Genomic DNA, 27790 nt, shown 5'->3' with positions numbered 1-27790 from the left:
TTGTCGTTGTCGTTGCGTTGCCATTGTCATCGTTGTTGTTGTCATCGTAGTCCTCCTTGTCGACGGAAAGAGATTCGCAAAACGAAAACTTAGTTATTCCTGGTGCGGCGGAAGACCTAACGTCCTCGGCGCCGCGCCGCGCCGCGACGCGCCTGCCAGGCGTCTCCGGTCGCGTGGCTTTATAGTCCCGCATAACCTCCCACTTAAATTTCAAATGTTTCGAACCCCTGTTGTGTCTTTTCTTCGGTTGGCTCCTCTCCCAACATCTTTCGCGAATTTTCACAAGGTCTCCTATCTGACGACCATTCCATCTTGATATCTCAATTTATGTTCATCTCTAGAAGGATTGATTTATGTTTTTCAGTTGAAAAATATACATAAATATATTTGTCTCTTGGTTTATCACTTATAAAACAACAATCAAAATAAATCTGATCTTATGTTTCAGATATTGATGTAAATTCAAACGAAACGTTTTATGTATGATAGGGAACAGGAAAATTGATGATACATCGATATCTATCGTACAAATGAAAATTTTTGAAAAATAAATGTAAACTTATCGATACTGTTTTACTTAATAACTGGACAAATATCACGCGAGATGTGAAATGTGATTACAGGAGAGAGAGAGAGAGAGAGAGAGATGCACGTTGTAAGAATATACAACCCACGAGAGAAATATCCCGCACGATTACATAACCAATTTCGATTATAATTTTCTTGTTAACTGTAAAATCTAATAATCTTTAACGATGCCTTGCCACACATTGAGCCGACCTTAATGATAGCAGTCGATTCCCTCTCTCTCCTTCTTTTTCAAAATTCTATCTTCCTTGCTTTCTTTTCTTTTTACTTTGCTCTTTTCAGTGTAAATGAAGAACGTGGTAAAAGAGAAATGAACAGCAAAGATGGTAAAAAAAAGAAAGCATGTAGATAGAGGTGAAAAGGACGAAAGGTCACGAGAAAGCTTAAAAAGTAAGAACTGACTTAACCAACTTTGCAGCTCTTTCTCACTTATTTTGCAAGTTTTGCGTAACACGATTCTCGCAGCCTTTCTATTTTTCTTTCTATTTCTCTCTTTTTCTCTCTTTGATATTTTCAAAAATATATCGTATACGGTAATTGTTTATGCGTTCTATTTCTCTATTTTCCGTTTTTTTTTCTTCTCGTTCGTTACAGCCTTCTTCCGTACCCCTCCCTCGTGAAGAAAAAGAAATATCTGGCCATAAACTGGCCTACCCTTTGTTTTCTGCGCGATCCTTCCAATTATACCCAAATAAAAGGGTGCAGGGTACTCTCTTTCTCTCGACCTCCTATCGATGTTCTTCCTCCTTTCCCTCGTTCTCCCCTTGTTCTTGCAATGCCTTCGAAACGCTCTAACAATCAGCGTAGATTTTTGAATGGGAAGTCTTATAGGCGGAGCCACAACTACGTTGAGCCAATATGGTTATGGCGTTGTTAGCAAACGAGTTTAACTAGAAAAAAATACCTACCAGATTTATTACTCCTAGCGAAATTTTACGTGAAATTACGAGAAACGGATTTTCTTATCCGAAAATTGTAATTTTAATCAAATTAAAAATAAATAGGACACACGAATAGAAAACGATAAAACAAATTTTTTACAAATTCAATTGTTCTATAAAAAGAAAACAGAAAAAGATTAATAGGAAAAAAATCGAGTAATTTTTATTCCGAATCTTCCCTTTCGATCTAATATCCTATTTTTTCCTCAATCATATTATGATATTTAAGTCCAATTAATAAGACAGCAATTTTCGATTGTAGCAATTCAATTCTTAAGAACACCGACATTTATTCCAAATCATTATCGTGATAGCAATGTCACTACTACCCTCCTAAGATTTCGCATTAAGTGAATCCTATTTACAAAGAACAGTCTCCTTCCACTTGTTTTCCTCCTTCTTTTTCATCTTCTTCTTCTTTTTCTTTTTCTTCTTCCTTATTCTTCGGCAATTATTATTATACTTTCTCATCCAAGTCGATACGCCGCGACGCATCGGACTACTGCGGAAGAGAATAATGGGGGCATCCTGGTGCAGGAGGTTAAAAGGAAGGAGAGTGGTAGTTGGAGAGGGAATGAGGAAGCAGAAGAGGAGAAGGGTAGAACGTTCTACCTTGGTCCAGGTTCTAGTGGTAAGGGGGCGAGTGCCCTCCTCTTCTATGCGCTTCGCTGACTACAGACCACGGAGTTGAATCAATTAAAGTTTAATCCGGAACTGGGATCGAAGGAAACGCCATCCTCCTCTCACCCTTCCTCCTCGCCCTCTTCCTTTCTTCCACTACCCTCCGTCATGCTGATCTTCTTTCTCTCTCTCTTTGACTCTTTCCTTTGCTAATTTTTTTCTATTTTTTCTCTCTATCTCTCTCTCTCTCTGTTCTTCTCATTCAACGTCACCCACCTCCACCACTACCACCACCACTACCCCCTTAAAAGAGCCGAAGGGATATTGTGCGAGCTACGAGCTTGGAATGACGGAAACAACGAGACAAGGATAGTTTGAAGAAAAGAAGAGACGTATATATATACATCCATAGATAGAGATATAGATGGATAGATAAAAGAGAAAGAGAAAGAGAAGTTAGAGAAAAAGGCAAAGTATGGTCTAGTAGGGTGCCGTTTCTACAGGACACAAAATGGGGATACAGAATGGGGATAGAAAGGGCCCTTCAAAACTGTATCGTTTACGCGAGGGTCTTCGATCACAATAGGGGATTCGCAACGAGCGGAAAGAATAGTTATCCGTAATATGGGGCGACGCGTGCTGATGAGTCGAGCCGGAAGTTTCGATCGTTCGTCCCGTCGAAAATATCCAAGACATCTACCCTTGTTAAAAACGATCTACGATCGTTCGCGATCATCGTCTTTTTTTTATTAAACTTACGGTAGTTATATTATCAAAATATGTCTTTAACAAATCAAACTATAAATGAGAAACTATTAAAAAAAAATGTATCACATTATTTACGATTTCTTGGAAATGTTTGATTGATTTTAAAGTTGCTCCGATCATTAAACGCTCACGAAAAACTCTCCCGCAAGCAAAAAATACCGAATCAATCCCGCAAAACGTAACGGCAAGCGGTCATCCATAGAACGAACGTGAGATCCTTTTTAATCGGATAACCCCGCGGCACGCACTCCGAACGATCGAAAGTGCATCCACTCGACATCCACTTTCTCGGTCGTTGACTTTTTGTTCTTCCTTGTGTTTCTCTTCTTTCTCTCTCACTCTCTCACTCTCTCCCTCTCTCTTCCTCTTCTTCCCCCTCTCACTTCTCTTCTCTTCGAACAATGGACGTCAAGCTTGGAGAATGCGTCCGTGTCCGCCCCGTTTACCTGCAAATGCTTCGAGCACGATGTACTCGCTGACCCGCACGGTAATCTCTCATTTTTGCTCGGGACAAAAGCACACTAAATCTTATTGTTCTTTCGCCAGTAATTAAGGGAAGAAGGGAATATGAGTAAGAAAAAGGAAGAGAAACGAAGATACGGAAGGAAAAAGAGAAGAAAATGACGAAAATGCGAAGAATAGAATGAAACGGTTTTCTAAATTAATTCACAATTGTTCTTCATCTGGTTATACTTTTCCCTCTTTTACATCTTTCGATTTTAACCTTACTCATTCTCTTCTTAATCTTCCTATCAACATATAATAAATAACATTCCAGACAAGATTTTCTTCTTTATTCCACGATTATTTTTAACGCTCAATCACTTGCGTATAATTAACAAGAGAAAATAAGCGAAATATGGAGGATAAAATTTAAAGAGAAAAGCAATGCGAGAGATAAAATGATATTACTCTTACAACGATTTATATTATAATTTTATTTAATCGATTTATTCTTATTTGATAATCTTACTAGTAAGATAAAAGTTAGTCGTTGTAATTACGAGCAATCAGTTAACATATAAGAATGTTTCTCATGAAAACAAATATGTGTACACCTTTGTACCATCGATCGAGTCTCTCATCTCGTGAACATAATTGGTTTCATAATAACGTTTTCTCTCAAAGTATGTAATATTCACATTAAATACAGAATTTTTATTTCATTTTTCGTGTTTTTTTTTTTTAATGTATAACTTCTATACAATATTATAATGAATATTGTTCATTTATACTTGAATAATATATATAATATAATAAAAATATACGAAAAAAATAATTATTTGAATGAAAAATTATTTTTAAATTTCTCTATTTCGTCGTAATAAAACTTAATCGTTCGAATATATATTATATTATTGTATATAATACAACTTACATTTTAATATATTCGAATATAAACACATGTGTTTGATATTTTGATATAGTATTAATAAAATGTTTAATAATAAAATAAATCTCGATTTCTTTGATTACGAAACCGCAATGGTTTGTACTTTTTAAGATGAGATCGACATTTGTGGATCTTGTTTAGTGGATGGGGTGTAGAAAAGTTGCGATTGCAAAAACTTGTCTGGTTTTCGAGACAAAAGAAACAACTTCGATGTGTTTGGAAGTAGCTGGAGATTCTCTGACTTCTCTTCCCTTTCTTTCTCCCTTTCTATTCTTGTCCCGATTTTATTCGCGGCTTCTACTTATTTCTCCACCCCCTTTCTGTGAAACTTTCGAACGATGAATTGCGACTGTATCCCGTACTTAGAAACTACGCGCTCTTCACTCCGCGCATCATCGCCGTAAACTTTACTCAAGTTAATCGAGATATCGTGGGAGTTTAAAAGCAAAAAATAACTCCTTGAGCAAGCATCCATTGAATGATTCCTTTATCCCATAACACAAAGAAAGAACTTCCTTGAATAAGAACGAGATTATTAAGGTCGGTCAAATATTATAATATGAAAAAATTTGGATTAAAGATTGGAAATAAAGTTCTTAGTAATCACTTTTTATCGAGGATAATCCTAATTTGTTGTAAATAATCTGTTTACTTTTGTGCAATACTTATATTAAATAAAATAATATATTATAAAAGAATTATCATCTATTACACGATAAACGAATAATCTAATAACAACCTAAAATTTAATAATTAAAACGTCATTTTCGTATAATTTTTAAGGATAATTTTTCAAATTGAATTTACGTATCTTTTTTCAATTGTTTGTGTCATCTCTTTTGCTAACAAATCTTTCTCTTTTTCCTGCCATCTAACGTAGATCTATTACTATTGATAATTCACGTGATCGTAAAAAGTTCATTTGCATACTCGTAGCCTTCCGTTCGACGGAAATTCTTTGGAGAGCCAGCCGTTTCTCATCATACGTAACACTCGTCAATTTTTATTCATTTGAATTTAAATAAAATATATACTATAAGTATCACGATATTGTAAACATTATTTATTTTTCAATAAAAATTACATTGAAAGTCATGTTCTTCGAAGTTTTATTAAAAATTTCGAGATTATAAAAAAAGTACCGTTTCAAGTATACCAATTGAAAGCATCGAAAAAATAATATCCTATACTGTTCTCCTAATTGAAGGATATTTTTAGAAGGGATGACCAGATTTATCTTCCACGCGTTCATCCTAAAAATGTCTCTGTTCTCCTAACTTCGCAAACTACCATCGTCCGTTTATCAAATATCTGCTAGTTAATCCGGTTACAAGCAATCCGGGAATAGTGGAAGACGAGCAACGACTGCGCAAAGAGACAGAGAAAGAGAGAAGGATAGAAAAGGGCTGGAGGTGGGTTGGGGGTAAAAGCGAAAGAGAGAAAGGACAGTGGCGACTGATTGCAATGTGTAATGATGAAACGAGGGGTGAGCAGTAGCCTGGAAGTAAGTAAAAATTTTAAATTTAGTTACAGCTCGCGTGTTCGCGCCCCTTTCCCTCCCCTTTCTCCACCTTTTATCCCTATGTCTCATCCTCATCGGCTCAGAGAATATCGCTTGATGCAGGGTAAGATGAGTCAGCGACAACTACTTGCCATTGTCAAAAAATTGCTTCGATCTGTGATATATATATGTATGATGTTCCTGATATCCTCTACCTGACTTTCGATGACCCATATCATCGAATACATCTTTTATCCTGTACTCAAACGATTTTGTTAGATAATATATCTCAATGGATATTAATGAAAAGAAATCAATCTTAACGTTATTCATAAAAGTCAAATATTTTCTAATTTATATGTTATATCTATTCCTTTCATATTGCACTTAACATAAATTTAATTAAACTCTTTTCAGATGAAATGTGAATAAGATTAAATAGAATTATTACAAATATCTTTATATAAATGATAAAAATTACAAATATCTTTATATAAATGATAAAACTTGACAATTATTTTAATAAAAGTTGCAGAATTTTTTGTATTGATTTTGGAAATATCGTAGATCCAGAAACAAAAAGGTAATGCCCAAAAGGAAAAAATCAAAAGAAAGAGAAATGATTTCGGAGAAGCACACGAGAGGACGAATGGCAGAGGTATCAAATAAGGTAGGAAGGGAAAAAGAATGAAGGGACGAGGAAATGGAAGGAAGGCGTGCGGCTGATCGGCTCGAATAAAGTTTGGGTAGCTTCCTATCCGAGGGTTCGCGATACTTTCTTTTCCTTTCCCTGTCCTTTTCCATCCCCCTACCTCTCTCTCTCTTTCTCTTTCTTCTTTTTCTTAGATTCTTGCACACACTAAGACACGAGTTGAGCTATTTGTACACGACTAAAGCTAAGCGATCAACAACCAGATTATTAGAGTATTAGAACTTGTCTCATAACTCACGAACCTAATGGCCTTTGACCCGACTGCGATGGCGAATCGGCGCTCGCGTGTTCTGTATTGCGTTTGACACGACAAAGAATCTATGAGAGCCGTTCGAATTACACTCCCACCCTCCTCTTCTACTCTTTCCCTTTTTTCTTCGAAATCATTCCCGTTTCCGCAAGAAATTGGTGTCCCAATGATATCAGTTGGTTTTTTTTCACTCCCTTTCAGTTAGCAGAGATTATTTTTTCGTTCTTATAGATTCCATGAATTTGAGTTATCATCAATGTATTATTATACAGCTAATGATAAGACTTACCGAGTATTCGTCTCTTATTAAATGATTCAACAAAACTTTTTTATTATTCCGAAAAAAGGGAAAAAACAATCTTTTAAGTAAACTAATTTGACGAAATGATCGAAAAATCCTTAGGTCAAATTTTATTCGGGAGATAAGAAGAAAAGATTGTTTTTTTTCTGTTCTTTCTCAATTTTCCGATGATCAAATAAAGAGAAAATCCAAATAAATTTTTAGTATTATCGAAAAAGAGAGAGAGAGTTTCGGCCTCGAAAATAATTCAGCATTTCTTTGACGAATGAACGCTGGGAAAGGCTGGAATATATTTTCGATAGGTGGTCAGCCATAGATCTTTCGTCGAGAAGAGATATATAGATGACAGAGAGAGAAAAAGAAATAGAGAGAAAAAGTAAGAGTAAAAGAAAGAGAAAGAGAAAGAGAAAAAGAGGATAAGAGAACAGCTGCAGCTGTAAAGCGACAGGAAGGCTTCCGTAAAGTTTCGCGGAGCTGACGCGGCCGATCTCGCATTAGGCGAGCGAGTGCACACTCCTGCAACAGGATTGTTTTAATGCCATTTAAACTAATCGAATTAGAGAATGAACCGATGTGACGATACGGAACGATAAAAGAGGGTGTAGGAGGCAAAGACTGGATGGAAGAATGGCTCAAAGAGGGTTAAGGGTGGTGGTGGTGGTGGTGGTGGAGGGTGGTGGTTGCGATGACGATGGTGGTGGTGCTGACGGCCGGGATGGATACGCAAAAGGGGGCGCGTGGATGTGCAACAACAACCTCCCGTCCTGCAAACTTCGCAGCTGCCAGGCACAGCACCCACTCGACCGGAAGTAACGCGACTACTGCCTACTACACGTCGCTCTCTGTCTCTCTGTCGGTCTCTCTTTTTCTTTATCGCCTCTTCCCTTAACAACACCACTCTTCTCGTCATAGGTTTTTTTTTCTTTTTTTTCATTTTTTCTTTTCCACTTACTATATTTATCTGTACTATCTATCTCACTTCAATTATCTGTCTCCACTCATCGTTGCATATCTCGGTGCCTTCTTTTTTCTATTCTCATTGCTCTTCTACTTATCCCTGTCAGTTACATGCTCCAAATCAACATACACTTATCGATTATTTATGATAGACACTTAAAAAGCGTTAAGATTATTTAAAAAGTTATAATTTCAGTATTTTTATTGAAAGGCAAATAGAATAAAGTGATCGTTGATCTCAACTAATTGAATTAACTAATTCATTTAATTATATGAATTATATACAGTTCGCAATGATGAAATTTACCTTTTATTTTAATTTTTATATATTATTAAAAAAAATGATTTTATTCTTATTTATTATTCAGAAATAATGAAATAGTGATTTCAAAAAGAAATATACATATTAGAGGATGAAACATAAAGATTAAGGATAACATATTTTAAGGAGAAATCCTTTAGAAATAAATACAAACATGAGAAGGATAGGAAAATCAAAATCGTGTGAAAAGTGGTGTCCAGTATGGAGGAAACTTTCAAATATAAAACGCAAGAATCGTAAAACTCGTGTTTACGGTGACTACGTTCTCCCTTTTTTTTTCTGTTCATTTTACATCGTGTTTTTTGCGAGCTGTCAGGAACACGAGGATTTACACGTGCTCACACATCACGTACATGGTGACGGCGTGTGTTACCTAAATGCTAATTGCATATGTAATTCATTACCGCTTCGATGCGCATATAGGGACGCACGCTCTCCCGCGCTTCTGGAAACGTCAGAAATTAAAAATCGCCGCACATTTTCTCGCAATCGTAGTAAACTCTTTTTATGTATAGGTATACGTGTACGCTTAACGTACGAGTATATACGTACATACGTAGCCTACACACACACACACACACACACACACACACACACACACACACACACACACACACACACACACACACACACACACATCCACAAGGGAGAAACGCAACGAGAGTTTCACACCGTCGAATCGAATCGAATCACTTCTACTTCGTTGCTAATGCACGTGTTTGTAGCTTTTCGGGGGACGAAGCTCAAAGCTCGCGCGTTATGGGAAATATTACTTCGCACCCTGAAATAATCCCTTTTTTTCTTCGAGATTTACAATTCCTAACTTGAATACTGCTCGCGACGGTTACACTTTATCTTGCCGCATGCCTTCTCCTTCTAAAAATTGTCGAAATAAAAATCTTGGATTATTTCTTTTGTTTGTTTTTTTAAAGAATTCGTTTGAATAACAATACAAACACGTGTTACAAATATAAAAGAAAAATTTTCAACTTCAAATATAGTTCAAAGTATTTCTGATAAAAAAGAAATATATTATACTAAACATATACTTTAAATTGTTAAATCATTGCATACAATATAAATACTTGAGAGTTAAATGTTAAGTTTACAATTAAGTTATGTACAAGCTACGTTGAACATAATATGCCTATTGCTTATTATACGTTTCTCCTCTGTCCTCCCTTTTTCGCTTTACTCCATGTCGCTGAATGCGAACCCCTATCCTTCATTAAATATGTCTATGCACTCTTACTCCTGTAATACATATACATTCGTCTGAAAGCAAATAATGATTATTATTTCGTTTGGTAAATGTAAGACACCTTTATAATCATTTTCGACATTTCGTATACAGTGACGACACGTCCAAATAATAACATCGAATAAAAAGCGACAAATTATAATACGAATGTATTCACTTTAATATAAGGGGCATTTCACGTGAAGCGAACAACGAAAAAAATGTGAGGTCGTGAACTTTGTTCATAATTAGCTTGATTGTACTTCTATGGGACCTCAATAATTGTACATCATTATTTTTTTTTTTACCTTAGTTACCAATTTATGGGGCTTCAAAGAATTGACAAAATATGAGGAATAGATTTTTCGAATACTATTAAAAGAGTCAATCTAATGGTTTCAATAAGAAATAAATCGTGTTTATTAGAGAATATAAATTAATTTTCTTGGAAGTAAATAAAAATTTGAAATTGAACTTTCTTTGTCTAGTAAACCGGAAGTTAAAATTAAAAATGTGAATTTATTAAACTTTGCATATTTTTATTGTTTTTATTTTTACCTTAAAAAATAGCTTGTAGTGTAGAAATATTATGCAAAAAAATTATAATGGTATCTCGATTCGTTTAGAAGATATGAACTAAAAAGTACAAAAGTTCCGTATGGCGCGCTGTACTGAGCAGTTCCTCAGGGCTGTTAGCTCACTCGCTACTTACAGTTTACTATTGTAACTAATGAATTATACACTTAGAAATATTTAAATATTTTGTCTATCAACGAATATCGTCCACTTAGTTGATATTAAATAATAATAATAAAAATAATATAACGCCGCGTAACTTGAAAAGCATGTGTTAGATAAAGAGAAGGAAAAAAAAGATAAAAAAAAAGAAAGGCTATTCCTCGTGGAGTGGCTTACTGTATATACAAGATGGAATAGCGCAACGCGCATGTAACATCGCGCTGATCCAACCCTCCGAAAAAGCAACCCCCCTCAAATAGCCGGTTGCAACCCTCCAATCGGCATCGCTCCGCCCCGTACCACCACTCTTGGTGCACCCCAATAGCCGTGCGCCGGTTTATAGTCGCCTATAGGACTGCAACTTCTGCCTGGCGTTGCGAGCGCGTCGGTAACAAGCCCACTGAGCTTGCTATCTCCGCTATCATTGTTCCTTTTCGTGAACATTTCAAGAACTGAACGTACTTCCTCATCATAGTCCTATCCGTCTATTCCTCGAATCCTTCTTGACAATCCACTTTCCACTCCATTTACATATCCTGTATAAGATATCGACTACCAACTGTAAATCCATATATATTGTATCTTGAAATCATTGCACCGATATTGATACTATTTCTTGGTTATTTATTTTACTGATTTTATTCTACAAAGTCATTGTTATCTCTTATCGCACTTTTATATTTTACACATCATCATGTAGCATTTTATATTTTTATTTTATTTTTCTGCGATACCTTCTGATTTTTTTTCAATATAATTATTAAAATCTATTTAAAAACAGGCGATTTTTATTTCGTTTGATAAAATGGGATGAGAAAAGTATGATTTTTTTTTTAGCTATATATAATATTATCTTCTCATGTAAATGGATAGATAAGAGTGATATATATCAAAAGGATTTAATAAAAATAATTTCATGAAATACTTAAGTGCAATGCATAAATTCGCTAATTCGAGAGATGGAATAAGAGCAGAGAAGAAGAGAAAATGTTGGATTAAACTGCTAATAAAAAGAAATATTATTTTTTTTTCTTCAAAAAAATCATCAAAGTAGCCATAAATTAATGAGTCCATCTAAATTATAGTCCATCATTTTGCAAACATACAAAGAGACGAACGTAGAGTAATATGACAAAAAAAGATTAATTATCAGGATTAATTACGAACGTTAAATCTTTGCGCTTATTTCAAAAATAGCTCGCTGGTAATTCGTCCTGTTAATTCATTTCCGGGATAGGTAAGCTAGTCTTACGCATACTCAACACACGATTTCTACGTAATAACGCAACGTTCTACCTCCGTACTATATAATATATGTATTCAAAGAGCAAAGATGTATAACTATAATATTTCGTATTTCGTTTTTACTGAAAATTCAATGCTAAAAGATGAGCCATCGTACTAACATTTTAATTTGCATTCATCGGTGCAGATATTAAATCTACAAAAAGGCGTATATTTAAATAAATATTACTAAAAAGAATAACGTTTTATTTCTATTTCTATAATATTTTCCTTTATTTATCTTAAAACTTGAAATTAAAATAAAAACTTTGATATATATATACAATAATTGATTACATTCAACGAAGCTAAGCTTTCTCCCTTCTTTTGAGAATCCATTTTCTTGATTCGTAGATCCCTCGTTTTCACTCCAAAATATTATGTGCGTCCAATACATTAGTGGAAAGTCTTTTCGAGTATTCAGTATATCTTACGATGTAGACGCCACCAAGGCATTAAGCTGAATATTACCGAGGAACATTTTACCTTTTAGCTTTCACCCTATACGTTTTGAAATACCGAGATGCATGTTCATTTCGAGATTATTCTCAACAACTTTCATGTGCTTCTTCGACATAAACAAAACTGATCACCAAAATTTATTTTTCACTTAGATAACAAAAATAATATGATTTAGGTAATTATGAAGAAGAAAATAACAAATCCACGTGAATGTTGATCCCGGAGAATATATTTGAAATTTAAGGCCGGCGATACATGTGAAATAAAAAAAAATCGAATTTTGTTTTCATAAATAGTTAGTTTACCATCTTAAAAATATGCCTGTAAATTTTTAGAATGAAATTCGCATTATTTATCGATTAAAAATTCATTTAAGTGCTCCGCCTCAACTCGGCGCTAGACGCGAACGCTAAACTTTGAACGCGTTTGTCTCGAAACGACTTTTTTCAAACTGTGATGAAAGATAACTCAAAAAGATTTCAACCAATTCTTATGAAATTTAGCACACATTTTCTTTATAGTATTAGCTTCTAGTTGAACTTTAAGAATGCCACAAAAATTTTCAAAAATTGCCATTTTTGACACAAAAACCGTAAAAAAAAGGGTAAAAAATTAAACTTTTTTGTCTGAGTTGTGCAAATTTACCATTTTTTGACTTTTTAGTTTTTCCTTTGTTCAACTAGAAAATATATGTTTTATGAATACGCTCCGACCTTTTTTTTTAATTTTAGATTGCTGTAACTAAAGCTAAAAATCACAATGATTGATGCGTTTCGCCGCGAGGGCCTCAGGAGATTAGTTACTACGGCGGCCATTTTGAAAAAAAAAAAATCAGATTCTTATATTTTAATATGTAATGAATAAACATGCTGAGTTTTAAAACGATTCATTTATTCCTTCCATTTTAAATAAGCCTCTGAAAAACGGTCAAAATTTAGGCGTTTACATGTATCGCCGGCCTGAAACAATTGTTCTCTTTCGATAGAACACTTTTATTAAAAAAAAAATAATAATATATTATATATATTTTACATTAGACTCTATCTAGATTCATATGTTTTTTTGCAACGAATACGCTAGTTAAATAAATCAGAACATAAACTACAAAATTAATTAAAATTACTTTAATTCGCATTACCGGATTCTGCGAATATGAATTATATAATTGTTTGATTTGAAAATATTCTTTTTAATTTTTTATTATAAGAAATTCTGGTAAATTTTTTCATTAACGCTGAAATTCTCTATGATATTTTATTAATCATTTTTATTTTGACTGATTAGAGATATGGCAGAATGATATTAAACTAATTATAAATAAATCATTTGAATTTATGTCATAATAATAATTACATGTCCTGTGTATAGTAAAAATAATGAGAGAGAAAGACAAAAAAAGAGAGAGAGAGCGACGAAAAGATCAAGGTATTGATTTATAAAATCTAACGTTACGTCCTCGTTTCCAATCATCTATATTATTATTATTAAATTTATTTGTTCAATAATCGAGTTTCATCTATTGTAATAGTTTATAAAAATAATCATTATATTTCTCTTACATTTACGTTAGTTCAACATCCTTGTCAATATAAATAACAGGCTTTATTATAAAGACACGAGAATTCGTAAGACAAGTAAGGACTTTCTAAACAGAAGGAGCCCATATTGCCAATTCTACCCATTCAGAAATCTCGCGGTAAACTCAAAAGATATCTATGCGAGTGAGATGTGGGGAGATTCTTCCTCAAAACATCCACTTCCATCTGTAGGTCTCTTTCTCACTCTCCTCCTCCTCCTCACAATTCCTACACCACTTCGACCAAGCTCTTCTCTCGTTTGTACTCTCGCCATGATCCACCGTGAAGAGGACACATCGACTTTAAACCTCAGCCAAGCAAGCAACCTACGGACCCTACTACGAGTCTTCTTTCATTAGTTGGAGTAGAGAACCAGCCAACCAACCAACCTACCTACCAACTAACCATCCATCCAACCACCGCAACGACCTACACACCATTACCAACACTGCCTTCGTCAGTGACGGTACTACCACCAATATCACCATCATCGCCAACGTCGAAAGGAGGAAGAGAGAGAGAGAGAGAGAGAGAGAGAGAGAGAGAAAGGGAACGAGAGCTTCCATGATCTACTCTCGTTTCTGGCGCCCGGTTCCTGATCTTGCATGCGGTTGACTCGTTTTCAATGAATACAATGCCGAGACAGATCATATTGAATATGAAAACGGGAAATCAACGAGTACTCCATCCCCCTTCCTTTCTACCCCTTTTCGAACCACCTCGTTCGTGTACCCATGCTTCCATCCCTACCTCTTTCTCCCTCTATCTTTCTCTCTCTCTCTCTCTCTCTCTCTCTCTTTCCGTTCTCTCACTCGCTCCTACTATGAACTAACCGAACCGACTGGGGACAGGATTTCCACGGGTTCGGCTGTTCTTTGTCGAATCGAGCCAAAGAGAGATGATGCTAGAAAAAAATGAGAGAAGTGAAAAGAGAATGAGAGAAAAAGGAAAAAATTATATCACGAATACGACCATAGAGTAGGTATGGTGAAATTTTAGTCGGTGATACTCAACAATGTTTAATCAATATATGCTGGATTAGCATAGAAATTTTCTTGTTTTAACATCTCTTTATCCGTTATCTTTTTTTCTTCATTTTCATCTTTCCTCTCATTTTACCTTACTTGTTGTTACATACCTTTATTCCCTAGGATTCTACATTTAGCCAAAATCTTTCTTTAAATATATGTTTTATCTATTTATTAGCTCTGCTTAATTATTCTAGTCAATTTGTTAACAAATGTATACGTTGTTTTAAGAAAATATTCGTATTACAACATAAACATCAGATAATCGCATCTATTTATGGATGAGATACACGTACTTTGCATACACTAGTGTATTCATTGTTCCATTTCATTATTACTATACTTTTTTCTTAGATTTATTTACCCTTTTAGATTAATCTTAATAAACACGTTAATTCGCGAGAGATAACGATCTCTTTAAACCGCACTGAAATAAGACCAATGCAAAGCGATAAAGTGGAATTATTAGGAGTTGAAATCGAGATAGCAATGTTACAACTAGTCTTGCATGTTGTTTGCTTTATAAACAAATCGAGAGTTCCCATTATTTCTCGAGTAAAATATTCCTATGTAGCTATAGGTGGGCATATTTACGTAAGATGTTAGTATATAGAATGTAGGTACATAAATATACATATGTATATACTTCTGTGTACATATATATATATGTATGTATGGCAGACCATCGAAAATTTGCGCGCGCATCTTTTGTGTTTCGTTAGAAACGAAAGGCCCGCTCTGCGAACAAACGAGTGAGGGCTCGGAGTGTCTGAATATCCTTTAGTCCGAAGAGGAGAATGAGTCAACTGTTAACGACTTATCCCGGATTACGTTTTCCTTTGGTTCCCGCTCGTTCCCCATATTTCGTTCCCGTGGGCTCGCAGCAAATACACTTCGTTAGGCGATCCCACTCGCCGTTGTTTTCAAGCGCGAGCAAACTATGCACTTTACCCTCTACACAACTAGTGCCTTTAACCCACTTATAGCCCTGTTCGGTATATTCTATAGACACGTATTCACGGCCAAAGTCAACCAAAGTCGATTTTCCCGGAGTCCCCGAGTTTTATCGTTATTCGAATATTCAAAATAAATTTTCTCGTTGGAAAAAAGAAAAAAAAACTGAAAATCTTTCTTCCACCTTCTAACTCGATTCCGAATAATATAAAAATGAAGTTTTCGCGAACAAAGATGACATATTTAAGTCAACGAGCTTTCCAGCCATAACTCCACTCTTCCTCCTTTTATACGTAAAAGAAAAAAGAATTTTAGGTCGGAACGATTAAACCATCAAAGGTAGGGTAATTACTTTCTCAGTCTCTCTCTCTTTTTCATTCGTCATATTTTTTTCTCTGCTTTTTCTTTTTTTTTTTAAGTAATTCATAATTAAAAATAAAGAAGAAAGTAGAAAAGGAGGAAGGCAAAATTGGAGTAGAAAAGACGAAACGGATTCGCATCTTTCGCATTCGACGGATGGTCGACTTCTCTGACTCTTCTTGCTTCCCTTGTTCCTCCTCATCCGGGGGTGGGAAGAGAAGGAAGAGAAGTGAGATGGGGTAGTCAGAGGGCAAAAAGGAAGGTTGTACGCCGTTCGCCCATTGCTGCCGTTGCTCTACTGCTATTGCTACTACAGCTACAGCTCTTCTAGTTCTCTCGGCGACTCTTCAGCTCTCCGCGAGAGAGGAATCTCTCAACAGTCGCGCACAAAGCTTATTATGCCGGCATGTTTCGGTCTTCCTCTCTCTCTCTCTCTCTCTCTCTCTCTCTCTCTCTCTCTCTCTCTCTCTCTCTCTCCACACACACACACACACACATCTCTCTTCAGCCTCTGGAGAAGCACATGGACTCGTGCTCGTTCTGCCATGGTACAAGTTAAGTCGATGGCACTCGACGAACATCCTTCCTGTCTACATTCTCTTTCCTCTTCCATCTTCTCCTCTTCCTTCTTCTTCCTCTCTTCCTTTTCTCATCCTCCTCCTTCTCCTCCTTCTCCTCCTACTTCTCCATCTTCTATCCGTCTATCTACTCTATCGTCCTCCTTCTCCGCATTTCCCTCTTTCCAGCTACCCTTTTCTTCTTTCTGTCCCATCCTCTACACCAGCAGTTCCACTTGTTTGACCTGAAGAGGCTTCAAACCACCTGGCTTGCATTCTCGCGCTTACCCAACGTGCGTCGCTTCATGCCGAATAACGTCGACGTCACTCGACCTCCTCCTCCTCCTCCTTCTTTTCCTCTTACTTCGTCTTTCCATCTCCAACGTTGTCGACTATTCGACGATTGAACATCCGATTTTTCTCTTTCGTTACACTCCTCGCCAAATTTCTGAATTCCTTTAAACGTCAAAGTTCCGACTATTCTTGATCCACGAGTTCTCGATTCCTTCTTTTACTTCTTCGCGGATTCTTTTTGTCTTTTTTTGTGTTTCATTGTTAAAAAAGATAAGAAATATAATTATTTGATAAATTTTTATAAATGTCTTAATCAATTTCTTCCCTGACACGACTTATTCAATTAAAGTAATTTCTTGAAATAGTATTGTAGATCAAGTTTGAACTAACATTATTTTTTATCTTTACGCGAGAATGTTCTTACATTCATAGCTTCCTAATTAAAAATTTCCCTTTTTACGAAGTTCGCGATCGTTCGCTCAGAAATATTACTCAAAGTAATGAATTTCATATTTACTTTAGTACTATATGAACATATATATGCAACATGTTTTCATCGAAATGCAAATTTGTCCAATAATACTTCGACGATATGCAAACGTAAATATATATATTGAACGTATTGAATAAATCTAAATTCATAAAAAAAAGAAACTAACTAAATAATCTATAAGAATAAAATCACGCTGAAGTAAATATTAAAAATAATAAATAGAGTCAAGATGTAAGAAATAGTAATGCTAATATTTGTCAAACTACTTTCACCAAAATAGAAGTATGATTCAAAACAAAAAGAAAAAAGAAAAGAAGAAGAAAAAGAAAAAGATGAATAAAGAATTAAGAGAAAAATAAGGTGAAAGATCCGATACGTTCGAGGACGATGTTGCGACGGTGAGCTCCGTGGCTCGACTGATCGCCTTCTTCCTCGAAAAGCCTTATATAGGCTTCCCCGAATTTTGTGGTCCACTTAACTAGAAAACCTGGTGCTTATCCGACTCCCGGAGCCGGTGCAAAATTACACGCTTCGGCTTATCAAGCCGTGAAACCGGTATTAAGCGTCAGACGAACGAACGCGCGCGCCTGCCGCTCGTGCACGCGCTGCGCGGAGAGGAAAAGGTCTCTCTCTCTCCGGGTTGCTGACGAAGAGAATCACTCGGCCGAAGCCTACCAACTTCTCACCAACAACCTTAACCATAGCTGGACCCACAATACATCGTTGACTTTCTTTACACAACGCTTACAATTGTCTCTCTTCGAAAATAAATTTTCCTCCTTTATTTAGTCTTTCATATTTTTCTTTTTTATTTATTTGGATCTATAAAAAACCATCTTCATTTAATTCACACGACTTATCTATCGTTATTATTATTTTTCTTTATCATCGAGAATGATTTTGTTTTTCAGATTTCCAAAAGAACTTGTCAAATGTTTTCGGTCCTGTAAGATTTTCCTACACTCAAATAATTTTTTTTTCAATAAAATAACGACGATAACAGTTAACAATGTCATCTTGCAAGCTAATAATGAAGATAAATATGTATTTGTAAGGAAATCGTTAATACATTGTAGCCATTGTAGAAGGTTCTGTAACCCATGTTGGTTGTAATTGTAAAAATTACGGTTATTTGTGAAACGTAAACGTTATAACGTGCAATCTTTTATCCGCATTTAACAAAATAATTCCTATGCTGATCTTGTAATTACAAAACGCAACGAGTAGAACGTAATTATACTGCGTACTACTCTTAAACTTTAATATTTAATACGCTTCTATCTTGATATATGCGTACGGGAAATTGAAAAGTCTATTACGAACGAAACGTATGTTTTATATACACATACACTTGTGGTTTAGCGCTGCATATTTCTTTGTTGAAAATGTTTACGGATTCAATCGAGTCAAGCTAATCAATTATCCGATTTATTAATCGAATGCATCGATATGTACATTTTCTCTATTCTCCAAAGACTCGCTTTTAAATTCGTACGTCGTATTTGTGATAAATCAGACAAATCATTTTTAAATATTAGTAGTTTAAATTTACTCGATTTTCATAAATTCATTCAACGAAATAATTATTCGATAAAATGTTTAAAATGCCTTTCAATATAAAACATAAAAACGTAAAGAGAGAAACACAGGGATAGTAAAGTTGTATTACGTTGTGTACAGTTGTGTCATTGTATCGTCACTCGAGGCATAGTTTTTATCTAATGAGGCTGATTAATTACTTGCACGTTGAAGTTTTATTAATTGCTTCTATTCGCTTGTTCGACTCTTCGAGCGTTCATTATAACCTCCGCGGCAGCCGTTTTATTTCCAACTAATTGAAATTCGTTTGTAAAAGTGTCGTTGAAATCGTTTAATTTCATTATTCCTCGTAAATCGAGACTAATAGCTCGATATTGGTTTTATGAATGAAATTTTTAATGCACCGTTATACCTGTATATATTTAACTTTTGTTATAAAAAATTCAATATTATCTTTAAAGAAAAAATTTTTCGAAATAATAGAATAGAAATGATACAAATAGGAAAAGATTTTTTTATTTTATAAATTACTTAAAGTTTCTTCGAGAAACAATGAATAAATACATAAATAAATTAAAAGTTAAGATAACATAAACATATAATTTAAAAAAACGAAATAATCGTGCGATTTCGAAATACAAACCATGTAGAAGCGAAAACGTAAAAGGGGAAAATAACGATAATACCAATAAGGTGGATGAGAAAATGGATAAGAAAAACAGATGGTAGAATGCTTTCTTCTTCGAGACTATACCCTCTTTGAAACGATCCTTGCAATATCCTTAGCTTAGAAAGGATCCTTTCGTCCCGCATAACTTTCTCCTTCATCGACGAATTTCTTATGACTATGATACGATTGGGATTCGAATCAACTTACATGTACGAGTATGTACATGTACATATATTGCGCATTAATATAACTTTTTGAAATATAATCTTTTTTATATAATTTATATATTTTTAATAGATATTTTTAAATATATATATTGTCAATCTTTTATTTCTAACGCATATCGATTCTCTGTTTTTAAAAGGTATAATTTAAAATTACAAATATATAATTATCTATATCTATAATTTAAGCTTTTTCTAAAAAATGTAACTTGTCATCGTAATAGTACATCATAACATTTTCCACGTTTCTAAGCAATCACCCCCATGCTCCGACAGAGCGGCATATGTCAATGACGCAAGACCATGGAACGGAATTAGGCTCGCTTAGGAGAAAATTGATGGCCGCCACCCACGCGACACGTTGGAAACTTTCTCGGTGATACCGGAGAACGTGTCAACAACAGGGACGTCATTTTCCGACAGCGTGACTCGTGCTTTTCCTTTTCTTAAGGCGTTCTTTTGTGTCGGACCGTTCCATGCTTGGCTTGGCCTGCGAAACGACATACGATATTAACGCATGCGTCAAAAAGAACGGCTAACGGTGGAAAGAAGAAAAAGGGGACAGGGAACAGGGACAGAAGGGGGTGACGGTGTTGCTGCTGGCGACGAGAACGTACAGAGGCCAAAGAAGAAAGAGAAATAGAAAGGGATGAGAAAAAAGAAAAAGAGAAAAGTAGGAGAGAAATAAAGAGAAAGAGAGAAAGAGATAGAAATAGAACACGTACACGGAAAAGAACGCAGCGAAAAGCTCGGGAAACGTGCGAAATGACGGCTGCGAAATTTCCAGGGAAAACAATTTGCCGCTCAAGACGACGAATCCCTTCTCCCTCTTTTTAACACGAAAAGCACTCGAACTCCATAATGGAATTCTACGTGTCGCGGAGGGCTCTGACTTTCTCTCTTTCTTTCTCTCTCTCTCTCTCTCTTTCTCTGTTTTCTCTTTCTATTCCCTCTTCCCCTGATTTTCTTTCTATTCAACGTACCGATCAGAGCAGAGCGACCTTTTCGATTTTCGGCCTCGTTATAATTCGACGATGCACTTGGCTTTCGTCTCGAACGCTCTTTGCCGTGTTTAATGAGATACGGAGCTTTGTGGTTCAAGTTCATTTTGAACAAGACAATTAAATTCGAAATCGTTTGGTAAATCTTAATTCGTTTGAGAAATTGTTTTTGAAAATCGATCGTGCACGCGAATCAAAAGAAGATAAGGAGGTTCAATGGTATTTCATATGGAAAAGAAGCTATACAATTTTTACAAGAAATAATTATGAAAATATTATTTGATAAATTCTTAAAAGGGTTATAGAGAAATTGTCCTTAAGAGAATATATGAAATTCTTCAAATATTCGTCGCTCGATCGTTAAATATTCCTTTGGAGCAGGATTCACCGTTGATAAATGATACATCGCAAATTTAGGTTCAAAGCAAATCTTGGTTTCACGTATCCCTGTAGGACAATGTAAACTCGTAACGTGAGAAACGAAACTCCCACTTGCGTCGTTGCATTGATTTCAACTGAACGAACAATACGCATAGAGTACGAGTACCCAGAAGTCCAATTGTCTTTCTCTCTCTCTCTCTCTCGCTCTATCTCTATCTCTCTCTGGTTTCTACCCATACAGTTCGTTCGCATTTCGTACGATCTAACCGTGGCGGTTGTGCGCGACGTTGAACAAGTCAAGCGTTCGACACACAATGGAAGCAGCTTAAACGGCAGTAATTATATTTGCGGGTGAGTGTCGACCTGGATGGTGCGCCAGCAAGTAGTAGTCCAGTTGGTTGTGAGGAATGGGAGGAGGGTACTGGATACGTTGCCGACGTACATGTATCGCTACCTCCCCTTGCGAACAACGCCACGAAATACAATTCTCTGTTTCTCTCCCTCTATTTCTCTTTCTCTTCCTCGCTGCTATTACTGATGGTGATGACTGTCAAGGGGCGAGAAGGTTCAACTCAGAGGCGCCTATAACACACACGCCACGACATAGCACCACGTATACCAGTGGTTCTCCAATATATTCTGTAAACTTGTAATAAATTATTTCATTTATTCAAAGATGAAAATGTTTTAGTATCTTCCCCAATATCATTTAAATCGAAAAGTCTTTCCTTAAAGATCCTAAGTTCTTACATATTCTATATTTTAAGCTTTGTTAATTTTCCTTCTGTCTCTCAAATCAGAAAAGCAACTACTTTTAATACCGATTTCGAATCGCCATCACAATCTGTAAAACATACAATGTGTAATATTAATAAAGGTTCTCTGATATTTTTGGACGAACATAAAAGAAATTCTTTCGACAAAAAGAAATAAATACTTTTAAATCATAAGATTAACGCCCCATTTATATTACAATAACCCTCCAATTCGTTCTATAGAAAAATACTGAGAATCTCTGTGACTCGTACAAGTCATACAAACGCACTCGGTCCTTCGAATTTTATGGTTTTTTTTTCGTATACGTTAAGAGTGATCGTGTACGAACGGCGCTTGACTAGAGCGAAAAAGAAAGAGGGAAGGAAAAAGTGAAAAAGATAGAATGGGGGATGGAAGGAGAGAGGGAGAGTAAGCTCGCTTGCTCGCGCGCGCGCAAGCACGCAAGCACGCACCAAGCACCCCCGCGTCGTTATTAATGGTAATACAAATTTCAAGAGTCATCGAGCGCTCTTCAATCTGAATGCCTTCTGCTCGTGACGTCACACGAGCTCCTCTCAATATTTCTTCGCGTTCTTTCTCTTTCTTTCTTTGGATATATAGAACCACGTTCCCTCACCTCCCTCTGACCCTTTCTCTGTCACCAGAAGTTTGTTGTATGTTTTTATTCCCGATGAATGACTCAATCGCTTTGCCTTTGCTATCCACGAAGCGAGTATGTGAAGAGGCGTACGCGTGCGCTTCCAATGGGAACACTTCAACTAACTCGACTTACGTAATGCGAAAGACCGCGATAGAACAAGCGCAGAAGCAAGAAAATAAAAGTAAGAGAAAGAGAAAGAGAAATAGAAGAGAGAAGTAGGTAGAGAAAAAGGGGTCGGCAGAAAAAAGAGAAGCTTCAATTAACTTCCCCGATCGTATCCGTGCCCACATGCGGTGGCACTTTTGAAGTTCCAGTCGCGTGCGCGCCGGTCTACACGCTTAAATTATTTAATTGCATCGTGCTATTTTACCTCTTTCTCTCTCTCTTTCTCTCTCCTACTCTTTCCCTCTTTTTTCTTTTTTCACTTTTTCTCTCTTAATCTCACTTGCCGCACACTTGATGTACCTTTGCTCCTGTTTCTTTCCTTTTTTTTCTTTCTTTCTCTTGACTCCTCGAAGCGCGAGAGAGTGAAACGCAGAGGGAATTTGATACCCCCAGAGTTCTTTGTCGTACCAAATGTATTCTCTTTCGTGCGACGTTTTTCTGTTTGATCAGAATCTACTTTAGTCGCGTGCTGACTTTCGATGTTCTTAAATCAAAAACGAGCGAGAATGGAATGTTCGAATATTCTTTCCTAATTTTTAACAAAATCCATATATCATCTAGTGTTCAGCCAAAAGTCATTGACTAACGTTTATACTAATCTGATTTATTGCTCGTCGAACTAAATTTTTCACGAGAAAAATCATTGTTAGGGAAAAAGCATGATTTTTGTTAATGTTTTCTACTATTGATTGCATAGTACTATCAATACTTATTATGGAATATAATAACTGATAAATTCAAAATAGTTATTTTCCCATTAAAGTAGATGAAAACGTGGTTAGTGACTTTTGGTTGAATATAAACGATATATACCCCTCCTTTTGCATGATTAAATCTCGATTTAAATATTAACAATTTTACTAGATTCAACGAAATATATCGAATTTAATGAAAAATTATAAGGATTTGAATCGCGTCAACGTTCGCCGAATGTGAAATCTCTCCTTTCTCCATTACCGTGTGTGAATCGAATGATAATGAGATTGTTTGACGGCATCGGATGGCAGACTCGTTGGTGACAGCCGGAGGCTTTATCCACCCTCTTGGTAGACCCTCTTCTCCCTCACAATTTCTCTCTCTACTCTCTCTTTCTCTCTCGATTCACATATAGCTATATATTTATGTACGAACGTCGACCACCTTGGCATCTACACACTACCTGTGCGGACGAACATACAAGCACAGTCGAGTATCCAGAGGCACACCTGAAACTGCGGGCTATAATGAGAGCCAGGAGTGCATTGGGCGTCAATAACGAGATGCAGGAAGTACGGGTTTGCATCTCTCTCTCTCTCTCTCTCTCTATCTCTCTCCCTCTCTCTCTATCTCTCTTTCTCTATCTCTATATATATATCTCTCTCTCTATTTCTCTCTCTCTATTTCTCTCTCTCTCTCTTCACCTGAGAGAGTCTGAACTGGCTTGTGGACGTTGGCCGTACAAGCTGAGCGAAGAGGAAACGGAGCATCGGAGAAAATGTATGAATGTGTATATATATATGTGTGTGTGTGTGTGCGCTTATATGTCTGTGTGTACATGAGAGATGAGAGAAGAGAGAAGAGAGAAGAGAGAGAGAGGGAGAGAAGAGAGAGAGAGAGAGTGAGAGAGGAAGTACAGGTCGAAGGCTCTACTACGGTCTACGCCCTCTTGCCCAAGGGCGAGGGTGAGGCCAAGGGCCTAGAGCCGAGGGTGCTGATATCCGCCCGAATGACTGCCACGTAATCACCGGCTAATTATCCGATAGATACCCGGGAGCTCTCTCGATGCCCGGCGTCAGTCGCAGCCTCGCTATGCCCTGTCTGCGTGAATATGCGCCTTCGTATTCGTATGCGTTCATCTATCTCTCTCATTCTCTACATGTATCTATTTGTGTAGCTATATATATATATATATGTGTATATGTATGTCTATGTATGTGAGAGTGGATGCGCGCTAGCAGACTGAGGGATCGAGGAGGGTTGCACACCAAAGAGGATGGTGGAAGAGGGAATAGTGGAATATCCGTGCGGAAGGGAGAGACATTAGCAATATGGAGAATATGTACATAGCTAGTCACTGTTTCCTCTCTCTCTCTTTCTTCCTTCCTTCCTTCTCCTCCTTCTCTTCTCTATCTATCTCTCTTAATTTATGGAAACTTTGGATGTGTTTCCATGATCAACGATATTCCAAACCAGTAACAATTTGTACTCTTGCAAAATCATAATTAGTTTGACTCCTTCAAAACTTTAAGAATGTATTTTCGTGATAAAGAACGTTGTCAAGTTTAAAACAGTTTGCAAATTTTGTATGGCCAACTCTTATTGATCGTAATCAATTTTATTTTTAAAAGACAATTAGGAAAAAAAACAAAATAAAGTAAAAAAGAATCGTGACGTTTTGATGAAAGAAAATCTTTCATTATTTCTTGACGTTCGTCGATAAAGTCAATATGATTCCAGATATCACCGTCATTAAACCGCGAATATCACGCCGTTAACGCGAACGAAGTCAAAATGCACGAAACTAACCAACTGCAACAGGAATGTCCTGGAGCATCAATACTCACTACGGCTGTTCATTTCGAACATCAGGATTTCAATCATCGTACGTGAATATATCGTGGATAGAGAGTATAATTTCGTAGATCGTCAAGCACTATCCTCAAATTTTCCGTTATCAATTTGTCGATAATAACGAATACTCCGATATTCTATAGTTCTTAACTTCGTGTTTTAAATTTAGCAAATAAATTTGTCGTTCGTTACCTATGTAAAAATGAACGAACATTTATTATAATAAAAATATACTATTAGAAATAATTAAGATACTTTTGAAATATTATTTTAAAAATATACGAATACGTATGCATAAAAAATATTGTAAGATCTAAATGTTACAATCGTTATCATATTGAAAATATGAATATAGATAATTGAACACGTTCCTTAATACGCTACACGTCGGACGGCTTCAAACGTGCAATTCGTCGCACGGAGAGGGTGCTTGGAATAATTAGTCAACTATAGATACAAAGTGTGCTTATATGCGTACAACAAGCAGCAAATACACAAAGCCACACACGTGGAGTGTATACAGAGAAAGCTATGGGCGAGACGCGTCGCCCCGTTCATCGAGCTGTATCTTAGATAACATCTAGATCCTGTCCTAAGCCTGACTGACGTTTCACTACACGGGCGTGTCCGTCCGTGGGTGTCTTCAGTGGCCAATTCTCGAGGGTTGTTTCCACCTTTTTCTACTCTCTCCGCCTCATTCTTTTTTATTCTATATTTCTATGTGCATTTTATTGCTTTAATCGACGAGAAAATAAAAAAGAAAAAAGAAGAGAAAGAGAGGGAAAAACACACAAATTCAACATGTCTTTGGGCCACGTGTCCCTGTGACAATACAATGACAAAAAAAAAGGTCACGACTAGTATCGTTTTTGATGACACCACGTACGATTTCCAAAAACCGAACCCCAGGGCATGGGAATCGAATTTACTTCAACATCGTGTGCCGATATTCGTTACGCTTCAACGACAAGATCCAAATAAACAGAATAAAAGATAGAAAAGAAATTCCTTTTCTATTTGTGTATATTTTAAAAAGAAACATTTAATAGTTACCTCCATGGGTCTTTAAAAACACGAGGGTAAAAAAACGTGAATCACCTTAAGCAAACGACTCGTGGCAAGATTTAAAAAAATTGCTCGCAAAGTTCTATCACTGACAGGGTGAAATTGGAAAATGAAATTGTTTGCATTGGAAGTATTATGTATCATTTTCTTCGAGTCGTTTTTAATAAGTTTATTTTTTAAAATCTTTACAACGAAGGCCCCCTAGTAAAAAAAGTAACAACCCAAGCTATCGTGCGTAAAGATAAAATAAGTGAATAGGTAATGTGCTTGTATACGTGTGCGTATACGTAACACGACTTCCTTCCTCGAATGTATACATGTAAAAATAAAAATGTGCGTGAAGAAGAAGAGATGCTAGCAAACAACAACGTGGTCGGTTTCTTCGCGAGAAGGCAATGAAGAAAAGAAACATGAAAAGGAGGATCAGAATCGAGAAAATCCTTAGATCCAGAGGCAACAACGTATCTGGCAAGAGAAAATCATCGATTTCAGCGGACGAAAATACGCTTCTCCGTTGACAGACATATTCCTTCGACAAATCACGCTTCTTTACCCTCTTCATCCCTCCTCCAACTCGATCCCAACTTGACATATATTTCTAAGATAGATATATATGTATATACAAACCTGTTTTCTCTTGTTTCGGCATCCTTCGTCTTGAAAAAATCTAATTTTTTTCTCCAAAATGTCGTCGAATTGGAATCTTTCTCATCTATCATATCAGCGTAAATTTTTCTCGGTCAAAGCATGCTGTCGGCCGATAGCAACGTTGAAACGTAGAGAACCTATCATATATATTACAAGTTTCTTTCCCCTTCTTTCTTTCGTTACATATTTTTTATATGCTACTCCTGAAAAGCTTAGTTATCTCTTGTGAGATTTAGATTTTCTACGAATTAAATGAAAATATACATATCCTCATAATGTATAATTCTAAACATAATTAAAACCATGAGATAACGTGATGAAATCGCTTGTAAACGAGTTCCAATCGACCGACAGTCAAAAAAATTACTACGATTTCGTAAAGATATACGAATAATTACATAGATCCGATGAAATGAGGCAATCTCATGAGACATATATATGTCCGAAAATTAATTAACGCTTTCATTTCCCTCGTTGGAGGGTAAAGGTCATTTACGAATGGATTGTATATCAATCCCGAGGTGGGAAAGGCGGGGAGGGAGGATAAAGGAAGAAGGATAAGGCGTAATATACGCAAGCGTGTAACAAAACGAATGGGTTCCGCGTACGATTTGGTGCGACTCGCGATACGTTATCTGTCCCTTCGAAAAAGAGAAAGAGAAAGAAAAAGAGAAAGAGAGAAAGAGAGAAAGAGAGAGAAAAGAAGAGAAAGGGAGTGAATCGTTTCCGTGGACCCAGGTCAAACGCCGGCCTCGATATCCTCGGAGAGGTCAGATAAATTTGCCCCCC

General features: G+C 36.2%; 1 protein-coding gene across 3 annotated transcripts in view; it reads right to left on the bottom strand.

Moving 5' to 3' along the window:
- The window catches only part of LOC107069286 (ankyrin repeat and sterile alpha motif domain-containing protein 1B), a 114164-nt gene that overhangs the window by 19964 nt on the left and 66410 nt on the right, over positions 1-27790 (bottom strand). The window contains exon 18 of one of the 3 annotated variants that reach the window (XM_015326481.2): positions 11821-20264. The exons of the other annotated variants lie outside the window; for them this stretch is intronic. Within the exon in view, the coding sequence (XP_015181967.1) occupies positions 20184-20264 (81 nt within the window). The 3' untranslated portion in view covers positions 11821-20183. Of the gene's footprint in view, positions 1-11820; positions 20265-27790 lie in introns of those variants that run through there. 3 annotated transcript variants of the gene reach the window in all.

The sequence above is a fragment of the Polistes dominula genome, unplaced genomic scaffold (genome assembly GCF_049000335.1).
Source record: "Polistes dominula isolate Pdom_NZ unplaced genomic scaffold, Pdom_raw_medaka contig_15, whole genome shotgun sequence".
Taxonomy (NCBI): domain Eukaryota; kingdom Metazoa; phylum Arthropoda; class Insecta; order Hymenoptera; family Vespidae; genus Polistes; species Polistes dominula.
Note: the sequence above shows the minus strand (reverse complement) of the source record. Positions and strands in the feature narration are given on the sequence as shown.